The following is an 11,536-nucleotide window of genomic DNA, read 5'->3' on the forward strand; positions in this document are numbered from 1 at the left end:
ACCAATATGGTGAACTCTGGTCAAACATATTCTTTATTTGAAAGAGAGATACTCCAGAGGGAAAGCAAAAAAAGAAAAGAAAAGAAAAGATTGGATATCAAGTAGCAGCTCGGGGGTGAAGACTTCTACCTCCTTCCCAGCCCACACCTCTAATACAAGGCCACAGCCACAGCTCCTCCTCTTAGGGGTAGTGTGAGGTGCAGTGTGAGGTGCAGTGATCACCCCAGATTAGTGCGGTAGAACTTCATCCACTTCTAGAGTGAGGAAGGGAAATAAGATATCCCTTAGCCTCTTCAAACTGCTCCTACTCATCATCAGGGGCAGGGCATCCACAAGAAGGTCTGGGTTTATGTACTGCAGGTGGAAAAACACATAACCCAGCAGCCTAATGAAGATCATGACCATGAAGACAAAACCACGGAAATGCCTGCAACAAGACAGTCATCATTAGCATGGGAGAAAGGGACAGCCCAAGGTCAAGAAGTGGGAGGTGAACCTCACATTCATAAATGGCTTGAGAGTTGTTTTCTTCAGGTAAAATCTAATGGGGAAAGGCAGGGAATAAGGGTACAGTGGGAGACAGGTAAATGCAGAAAAAGAGTGAGGTAGCAGACAGGAATTGAATACAGCCCCCCCGCCCCCGACATTTAAATTCCCCCAATAGAATAGACAGATGACCATATGGAAAGTTGGAAGTCCAAAAGAAGATGACTTTCTGGGTACCATATGTGGGGCAGGCATTTTGAGGTTATTAGAACAGGTTGAGAGCAGTCACACTGTGAGCCTCATTGCCATTAGTCCTCTTCATGTCTTCCACAGTAAGCAGCTTTAGGGTATGAAGGAAGATTTAGCCATCTCTGACATTGACATCCAGGCAAAATGATGAGGACTGGCTTTTTCTACACACACAATACCAAAATGAACCAACTCAAACAATAAAATGTGTGTGTGTTTTCTTATGTGCCAATTCTACCCTGACCAGCGGTCCTAGACCTTAAGTCTTTGATTGTGGAGAAATAACATAAACTGGAGCTTTTCACAAAAGTACAATACAAAGAAGCACTTCAGAATCAGTCTCCTTATTTCAAAAATTAAAAATGAAAAGGTGCAGAGTTCAAGTAGTGTTCTTTTTGCCTCTAAAAGTGCAGGAGAAGCAGCGAGAGAAGAAAGCACCCTGAATTCTCTTTCCAAGAGAGTAGAGTAGAAGGTTACCATGTTCAGAACCAAGAAAATAAGAAGAGGTCATACTGAGGGTCATTAATGGGAAAGTAAAGTGAAATGCAACACCTAGTCTTCTAAATGCAGAACTTTGCGTAGCAATAGCCACTAACTCCTCTCCAGCTATTTATAGCTCTGTGGCTCTGGTGTTAAAACTGTTGAGAAAGGAAGGGTTGGAAGAAATCTGGGGCTGCCCAACGTGTTCTGTTTCATGGGTATGTTTCTACCTATTCCTTTGTCCCCTATCAGGTCACCTGTAGAGTGAATGTGGCCTGACAAGGTCAAACCCAAGATTCTGCCACTTACCTGTACCAAAAGATCCTCTTGTGTTTCTTTTTGATGGCTTTCTCCTGTGGGAAGCAATAAAAACCAAAGCTGTCAATGTCCCGTGCTCACACAAAGGCAGTATAACAGGGTGGCTGGGAGCAGAGATCCTGGGTCAGGCTGCCCAGGTTCCAATCCTGACTCTGCCACCTCCTAGATGCCATGGTGGCAATCAGGGCATTAAGCCTCATTTATTAAGTTATTAAAAAGAAGAGGGGAGCAAACAGAGGAGAGGGGAGAACAGGAGAAGCCCTAAATTTAGAGAGGTAAGCCTTACCATGTTGCTTTGGATGGTCTCTACTAGAATTGACCCAGGCTTCACTATTTGGGAAGAGTTTTTCTGGGCTTTGGATCTGGGGGAAAAAAAAAGATCAGAGTCAAAAGGTTAAAAAAAAACAGGATCAGAATAAAAAGTCATGTAACATAATCTGAGGGCCTGATAAAATGTGCTTTTCTAACACATTCAATGTGTCTGATTTTTGTTTACTAGATACTTATTAACATTCACAATGTTCAACATGCTAGCCAGGTGCAGAGGCACACACCTGTAATTCTCAGCAACTCATGAGACTGAGGTAGGAGGATCACAAGTCCCAGGCCAGCCTCAACAACTTAGACCCAGTCTCAAAATAAAATACGAAGGGCTAGGCATGTAGGTCAGTGGAAGAGCACCCAAGCATTTGGTTCTCCATACTGCACAAAGCAAACAAACACAACGCCCAACAGTCAAAATTCATAATCACTCAGCATACAAAAAAACTAGGAAAATGTGATCCATTTACAAGAGAAAGACCATCTGTGAAGACAAAGCCTGATGTTGCCTGATGTTGTATTCAAACCGCAAAGCCTGTCTTTCCGGGCAGCTCAAATGTCAGTTCACATCTTACCTCCTCAGCTGTGCTGCCTACAGACAGCCCTGAGCGTGCTTGGCCTGGAGATTGGCCAGAGATCTGAGCAGAGTTTAGGGGCAGAATTTAGAACTCCCCTTGTTTGGCTCTCTAGTTTCTTTCCAGCATCTGTGGCTCCCTGGAACTCTATTCTCTTTTCTTTTAACACAGAAAGATTTCAGGTTTTCTCATGGTTTTAGCTGCCCCTTATATACACACTTTGGCAGTTATCCACAGGCTAGAAGCTATAAAAATGGAAAAAAACCTCCTGCGGTTCTCCTCTTCCCAATGTCAACTCCTCTCTAGAATCTGCCATCCTTATTCATTCCCTGGTGTCTTCTGATCACTATTTGTTTATTTGTTGCTTTTTGTTCTCATTTAGAATCTATAGTTATTTTCTGCTGAAGAGTCAATCCCAGTAAATCCTGACCCAGTCTTTTATTTTTTTTTTTAAATAGGAATTTCTTTTTATGATCATGAACTATAGGAGAAAGGGGAGAGATAGCACAGACTCCTGATTCTTACCATAATGAGGTAGCTTGTGTTAAATGAGCCTACTTCCAAAGGCAACTGGACAAAATACACAACAGCTGTCTGAATACACAGGCGAATTCAGTCAGAAGTAAAGCCCACGAAGAGGAGCTCCTCATTAATCCAAGCCCCTACACCCCCGCAAGGACATTTGCCAACGTGTGATGAGCCAGGGAATAGAGTCCACGCAGCCAGTGGCAGCATCAATTGACTGAGGAGTCAGAGGTGGAGTTTAAGACAAAAGTGACTGCGATGGAGGGGAAAAATTCAAGGGAGGTCTTCTTGATGTGGTGGCCAGCTCCTAAGCTGTACACAGGTATCTCAAGATCACACACACACACACACACACACACACACACACACACACAAACTCAAAGAATACAGAAAGTGCTCAAGAGTTGATCAAAGGCAGTGCTGGGGAGCGGAAGTTGGATTTCCAGATCTCTCAAACTTGAAGGGGAGACTGGCACACTTTGCAGGGAAAAAACGTGATCCTTTTAATAGATACCACAGGAGCACTGAACTAAACTTAATATCTGCCATGCTGAAAACACAAAGGACGCTCTAAATAAAAGAGAAGAGTCTTAATCTGATAAAAGTGTGTGCAAGCAAGTCACAGGGCACATGTGCATCCTGGTGACTAAGTTAATACTTCACCCCTAAGTCCAGTGTCAAGTGTGTCCCCCCAGCCTGTATTACAAAGTCATAGCTGATGCATTCAAAGCAAGGAAAAGATATAAAGATTAAAGAGGAAAAAACATAAGTGTCATTCTTCATAGATAAAAGCCCAAAAAAATCCTACAAAGTATTAGAATAAATGGATTTAGCAAGATTGACAGATATACGTTTAATAAATGTAAAGAAGTCTAGAAATAAATCTGATGAAAGATTCATTAGAACACGATAGAGAAAACAACAATATATTATTGTGTGAAATTTGAAAAAATTTAAATAAATGGAGATCTAAAAACTTTCATGCGCTTAGAAAACTATTATTTAGATGCCAATTATCTTCCAAATTTATCTACATATTCCATTCAAAATTTCAGTAATGGTTTTTCTGGTAGAAATTGAAAAATCAATTTTATAATTTATATTGAAATTCAAGGGGCCAAGAAGAGCCAAGATAATCTCAAAAAGTTAAAAAGTTACAGAAATTAAGTTACCATATATCAAGGCCAAGTATAAAGCTACAATAATTAAAACAGTATAGTAGCCGGGCACAGTGATACACACCTATAATCCCAGCAGCTCGGGAGGCTGAGACAAGAGAATCACCAGTTCAAAGCCAACTTCAGTGAAAGCGAGACGCTCAGCAACTCAGTGAGACCCTTTCTCTAAGTAAAATAAAAACAGGGCTGGGGATGTGGCTCAGTGGTCGAGTGCCCCTGAGTTTAAAGCCTGGTTCCAAAACCAAAACAAACAAACAAAAAAAACAGTATAGTGCTGACACAAGGATAGAGATGGAGACTAATGGTACAGAATAAGATATTCAAAAAACAGACTCACACATATACGTCACCTAATGTACAAAATAAGGCTCCTCTATAAATTCACTCTCTCTTCAATAAATGGTGCTGGACCATTTGGACACAGAAAAAAAAAAAAAAGAAATTCCAGATGAAAGTAAATGTAAGTGTAAAAGGTAAAACAATGAAATAAATCTTGGTGGAATCACAGGAGAATAGTCCTATTATGGCCTATAAAAAGTATTAGGTAATAAAGTACTGATAAATTTTATGGCTTACATGTCCTTTAAATGAAGAACTAATGTTTATCCAAAACTTCCATTAAGAAATTAAAAAAGAAAAGCCAGAGAATAGAATGCAGTACACTTTACAAAAAGGTTAAAGGAAAAAAAAATACAGGAAATTCCTCTAAATTAATGATAAAAGACCAAAATATCCCAAATATAGGCAAAAGATATGTCATGTAAATGGATAGTCAAATTTCCAAGAAGCATTTGGGAAGCCATATAACATCATTAGTACTCATTAATTACATTAATATAATAAAATTTTATATCACCATACCTCCTGCCAGAATGGTTAAAATCAAACAGACTGTCAATACTAATTGAAAGTGAGGATGCAGAGCAATTAGAATGTTTGTACAGTTTTGTGGGAAGGATATCAGTGCAGCCACTGTAAAAATTGTCGGGCTTATCAAGTAAAAAGAGATGTGTACCCAGTGACTGGAGAGAAATGAGTGGATAGGTCCACCAAAGGACAAAAACAAGAATGCTTACTTAAAAAAGAAAAGAAAAAGAACATTTATAACAGTTGTATTTTAATGTCCCCAAACTTGAAATAATCAACCTGTTCATCAAAACTAGATCAATGTGCTGTACTCATACAGTGGGATACTCTACAGCCACAAAAAAAGCAATGTAAGGGAATCTCAGTGAAAGACACAAAAGAGAGTACATACTGAATTTATGCAATGTTCAAGAGTAGAGTTTCAAAACAATAAAAGAGTAATTGTTAGTGTTACCTTTGCAAGGAGTGCTGACTGGGAGGAGGATCTAAGGGAGAAATCTAGGGTGCTCAAAATGTTCTACACATAAATGAGAATTTTTATATTTTATTTCAATGAGAGGGTGGTATTAAGTGTGCATCTGTGTATAAAAATTCATCAAGCTATATACTTAAGATTTGTGCAGTCTATGACTATTATACGTAATACAATTAAAAAGTATCGCTGGAAAGTGTGATGAGTCCTGAGACATGCAAGTCCAAGACACGGAGTTTAAAAGGGCATGACTGGGACCTCTGGTCAGTCCAGTGGGTCCACTGTGTGTGTCCTGGGAAAGGGGATAGCACACCCACATGGAGAAACATTTCTGGGCCTCTTTTTAACTAGGATTCTTCCTCTCTGAATGTTGCTTAAGTCAACTGAAGATATGTGAAAGGAACATAAAAAAGAGACTTTCTAAATACCAGTTACTCAGGAGGGCGAAAGAGAAGCCCGAATGCTGATGATTTTCCAGTCTAGAACCTGGAGTAGAGGCTGCTGGGAAAGAGTTGCTGGAGGTCATTTACACAGTGACACCAACTATCCTGAGAACGGTTCATCAGCTACTCCTCCCCCTTCAGGGATCTCCCAGGACTGTCGCCTCAGCCCATCAGGGTGGTCACTTTTCCAAACTTACATTTCTTTTTCAAGCAACAGCATTTCTTCCTCCTTTTCCATCTTCCTCAGAATTTCCTGGTATTTCTTCCCACGGGGGGAGGAGATATCATAAATGAGAATTTTGATATTTTATTTCAATGAGAATAACTCACAATATTCTAAACATGCATGGGTATGAACAAAGTAGGGAAACATCTAATAAAAACTAAGGAGACGGTAGAAACCAGGATGGATCTACATGAACAGTAGGAGCCCTCACTCTGGACCCTGCTTGAACCCAAATCCCAGTGCTGACACATGAGCTCCCCAGCAATACTCCCTAAGTCTTTGAGACCTCCGTGTTCTCTTCCTCATGACAGTATCAGCCTTGCTGAGTTACTAGATACATTAAGAAAAAGACTGCAGGCTGGGGATGTGGCTCAAGCGGTAGCACGCTCGACTGGCATGCGTGCGGCCCAGGTTCGATCCTCAGCACCACATACCAACAAAGATGTTGTGTCCGCCGAGAACTAAAAAAATAAATATTTAAAAAAAAATTCTCTCTCACTCTCTCTTTAAAAAAACAACAAAAAAAAAACTGCATTTTTCAAAATAAAGACCGAATCCTTAACATACATCTGTTTTGTTGTTGCTGCGATTGCTTAAAAGGCATTTTCCCCAGTGGCAGATCCAAGCCTAAGGAGAAACCAAGCATCCCCGTGGTCTTGGGGGAAACTGCCTCTACTCTGACTTCTTCTGGAGGTGGAGTACCTTTATGTAGTGGGCCTGGTCCTTGCAGAGCTGATACACAGATTGGTAGTCACTCTCTAGCTAGAAAGAGAAGGAAATTAACAAGCTTCATGAGTTAAATCAGAACTAAGCTGTTCCCTGAAACCTACCTGGGGCACTGGACACTTGGCTGGTTACCTAGCAACTCCTGACTTGAAAGGAAAACAACCACCTCACAAAGAAGTGATCTCATCATTCACACAGGATCTAATTCTGAGAAAAGGAACTCACCAGAAACGCCAGGGGATGGTATAGGGCAATTAGGACTGGGATTCAACAGTGGTATCTGGGGTGGGACATGTTTAAGATGGGAAGAGCAGTACTTCTAATGGAAGTGCTCTTTCTTGCCATCTGCATGTGAGCTGGAAATTCACTTGCCAGATGTTCTTGTACCTCCCCCTCCCTTGCTTCCAAGTGGTTCTGTTTTTAAGACCCTGAGAGTTCCCTCCTATTCTAATCCTGGGTAGACGCTCAGTGTGGTGACACTGCTCTACCTTAATCATTTCTTTCTCCTGCTCTGCACAGGACTCTGATGACTTCTGTAGTCTCACCTATGGAAGACAAGTGACAGCAGAAAGTTAATAGCATTTCTTTGTGCAAGACAAATGTGTAAAAATCACCTGCTCCAGACGAGTAGAATGCATGATAATAACGGTTATCCTGTGTTGTGGACATGGGAGGCTAATGTAGGGTAGGCATGATTATTACTCTCATTTTACAGATGAGGAAACAAAGGCAAAAATAAATTAAGTACATAACTTGTCTAAGTTTCTTAGGGGCAGAGCTGACATTGAAACCTCAGGAGACTGATTCCTTGGGGAGCCTACCCATCCTCCCTCCTCCAGTCATAGTCTGCAGGGTGCACACCATGTCCTCTGCATACACAGGGAGCAAAACAGAAAGCTTGCTTCTCCTTTTCAGACAAACGCTAAGATCAGTGGGCCTCTGGCACAGTGAGCTAGACCAAGTTGCAGTATTCATCACAAGAATCTGCAGAGTTTCCCAGTAGGGTGTTTGCCCCTATTGGGAGTACAACTTATTCTTTCATTCAACAAACATTTATTGGGCATTTACTATGTGCCAGCCTTTACTCTAGACATTGGGTTATAAACAACATAGTTTCAAAAATTTATGATCACATTGGTTTACCTTTTACTAGAGGGAAAAGATAATAAAATACGTTTCAAAATAAAACTTATTTGGCCTGTGAGCCATTGCTTGGAAAGTCAGATGAGATGATTAACACACTCTTATATAATTGTGGTAGTTACTATTTCTTCCTTCTCGAATACCGGTGTTAGAGTATCCTCACTAAGATCATAAACTTCTTGAGAACATGTCCCAGTGGACATTCAGAACATGCATTTTATTAATGCATGATGAGGCCTCTGTTATAATTCCCTCCACCAGGTGGCACTGTAGTCCTCTCTGATACTAGTATAACTAATAATGTCCCTGCAAGACATGGAATTAAGTAGATGGAATAAAGGCCACCTGTTCACCTCTGATAAGCACACAGGCCTCCTCTGCACCTTGCCACCTTGCCTAGGAGAGTCCTTGAAATAATTTCTCCAAGTGCCTGGCAGTGATACATCTCCCAGAAAATCTCTAGGTTTGCTGTTCTACTCACCTTCAATTCTTCTAAAATCTGGTTTTGGGCACTGTTATCAAACTCAACATTCTTAAATCTTGAAATCTGAAATGTATTCCAAAAACTGTGAACTTAGTAAGGCACACAAACATAAAAACATGGTCCAGTGGTAGAGTCAGGGGTCCCAGGATGCACGATGGGACTATTAACTCAGATCCTGAATTAGTTCAGGAAGATGACAATTCTACTGGGATTCCTAAGAAATGATCCTGGTTTCCAGGGTGGACTCTGCCGAGTGGAAAACAGCCCTTCTGTTAGAGTACTTATGTATTTCCACATTCTGAGTTGTGCACAGGACTCATTTCTCATGTTCCCATCCCACCTGCCCCCCTCCTCTTTTTGGTACTGGGGATTGAACTCACTGAGTTATATCCCCAGCTCTATATATATTTTATTTAGAGACAGGATCTTGCTGAGTTGCTTAGGGTCTCGAAAGTTGCGAGGCTGGTTTTGAACTTATGGTCCTTCTGGTCTCAGCCTCCTGAGCTGCTGGGATTAATATAGGCATGTACCACCGCACTGGGACTGCCCACCTTTCTCTTGAACAGGTAGTGTGCTAGGGATCCTAGGACACCCAAACCCAGAATCCACCCCTTACCTTGTTCTGAAGCTCCATCACATTGTTGCTGAGGATCTTATTTGTTTTTTCCTATAGGAAGAAGGAGGTAAAAGGGACAAATGTGCCCTGCTCTTGTACCTTTCCCCTCACTAGACCACTCAAATCATCAAGAAATGAATGTGTCTTGTGGGAAAAGTGCACTCTGGGCCTCATGTTTGCAGATCTGAGACAGAGCCCAGACCTCAACTCCGTGCTGAGCACTTCACTCTTAAACCACTGCAATTTCTACAGATGCAGAAGTGATGAGCACATGATGGTCCCCTGGGAAAGAGAGTGGAAAAATAGGCACAAAGGACTCCTATGGTCTTTCTCCACCAGAGGGCTCCTTACCAGCTTTGCTGACTCTAGTTCCAGGTTCCTCAGAGTATCCTCCTTCTCAAATATGATCTGGTTTAACTCCTCCCTCTCTTTGGCTTGTCCTATTGACAGGGTGATATCTCTTTCCAGACTGAAAAATATAAAGTCACCCAGGTGTGCCCCAGTCCTAAGGAAGCTGTGGAGGCCCCATCTTGAGAAACCACTCCCAGCCAGACTTAGAGAGCAGGAGCAGTTACATATTGCAACGGCAATCAAATGTGGAGAAAATTAACACAAAAGTCCCTGGATAAACCCTTTGACGGTACTACAGTTCATGTTTCAGAATTTAAATTAGGGGCAAGACTGGCCACCAAGAAAGCAAACCTTCCTCCCACCTTCTCTCTAACCCAAGGGGCATCCATGGAGCCCTTCTTTCCAACCAACCGCAAAGCAAAGCCTGACCTTTGAATAGTTTCTTCTTTCTCCTGAATTTGTCTGAGAAGAATCTGATTGGCCTCATCCAGTCTCAGCAGGTCCTTTTCAAGGTCTGAGTTCAGGTAGTCAAGGTTCTGCTTTGTCATTTCTAAGTTTGGTATGTCCATCATCTTGTGCCTACAGGAAAATCCTCTTCTTTACTAAATTCAGGACAGGAAACAAAAAAAAATCAAGAAGACTTTCCCCTCTAATCTCATCCATTCCCATCTCCTGTTGTCAGCAAGCCTACCCAGCTCTTTATTTTCATGATAAATTGATTTTCCTATAGTGTTTTGCATAAATTCCTCAAAATCAAATTGCACTTTAATATTAAATACTGTAAGTGAAACCCATCAAAACACAAATATTTCATGAAGCAAAATAAAAGATTTTTCATATGAATAATTATACTCCAACTAACTTGTCCTTGAAAACTTTAGATGGGGTATGTGGAATCCAAGCAAAACCTAGAAAGCATTTAAAGATCTGCAAGGGAGAGGAGTTTCTTCAGTCTCCTTTTATTACAAAATTGAAAGTCTTCTAACTCAGGCAGGAGTCTAGGCTGGGTAGAAGGCAAGGAGGGGGATGGATTTTTTTCCCCCACAAACAGGACCAATTTGCTGTGTGAGACACAGCAATTTGCTATCACTTTAAACCCTGTGAATATAGTCTCATGAAGTACAGGAATAAAACCAAAGTTACTTCTCCCTAAGAAACCTCCCCAGTACTGAGGGGGATCATGTTCAGCACCAATGAGGCTGATTATCTTAACACAGTGGTTCCTCTCCTGAATTCCATTATTGTTCCTGATACTCGCCCATCATCCAATGGATTCTGTCCAAGTTCTTCCAATTCCAGTTGTAGATTTCCTAAAATGTTAACATACACATTTGTTGTGGAAATGAAGGACCTATTGTTCTGACCAGTGACTGGTCCAGGAAGGAGCAGGTACAAGTTAAACCCTGTGATTAGGCAAGACAGAGCCAAGAAGAGACCAAAGCCTTTATTCCTTCACTTTCTAGTATCAATTGCAGCATTTCAGCAAACTAGATCATAGTTTAAGATCTCATAAATGAATCCCACTGAAATATAGAAATCTTTTTCATTTTTCAAAAGAATTCACTCTATCTTTTCCCTTTCTTGTCTATATTTGTCCCATTGGGCAAAGTATTGGGGGGTACTCATGCATGTCTACAAATGCATTGACACTTTATTTTTAACCAAAACTTTCATGGAAACAGGGAGAAAAATAATCATGGAAGAGTTAGAGGGTAGCACAAACTTGACTGCCTGATTTCTGTTAGTCTATTGCCCTCCTACTTTCAGGCAAGCTCTGGATATCACAGGCCAACTTGATCCAGAAACAGCAGCACAAGCAACAAGATGACAATTGCTAGAAGGAAGAGACAAAATATCAAGGTCTGAAGGGGCATCTCCTAACCACTGCACCAAAACAGGAAGTGCAGTACCAAATTCAATCTAAAAAAGGCCGACTGCCAAAACCTTTCTCTTTTCACATTGCATCTTCTCTTCTTTTCTCTGAGCACTGAGCTTTTTTTTTTTTAACCTCCTTTTTAAATTCCTTCTTTTACCTTCTTTTCCTTTGATCTCCTTCCCTACATTTCTCTCTTTTTT

General features: G+C 41.1%; 1 protein-coding gene across 1 annotated transcript; it reads right to left on the reverse strand.

Moving 5' to 3' along the window:
• Positions 1-228: 228 nt before the first annotated feature.
• LOC308648213 (transmembrane and coiled-coil domain-containing protein 5B-like) lies at positions 229-10,032 on the reverse strand (the record flags this gene model as incomplete). Its single annotated transcript, XM_081292879.1, has 10 exons — positions 229-427; positions 1,525-1,568; positions 1,820-1,895; positions 6,112-6,176; positions 6,843-6,902; positions 7,355-7,411; positions 8,491-8,556; positions 9,110-9,160; positions 9,461-9,578; positions 9,890-10,032. The coding sequence occupies 10 exons, from the start codon at positions 10,030-10,032 to the stop codon at positions 229-231; spliced, it is 879 nt and encodes a 292-aa protein (XP_081149005.1).
• Between the last annotated feature and the right edge of the window lie 1,504 nt (positions 10,033-11,536).

The sequence above is a fragment of the Spermophilus citellus genome (assembly GCF_964194105.1).
Source record: "Spermophilus citellus genome assembly, chromosome: 4".
In the NCBI taxonomy this organism is placed as follows: domain Eukaryota; kingdom Metazoa; phylum Chordata; class Mammalia; order Rodentia; family Sciuridae; genus Spermophilus; species Spermophilus citellus.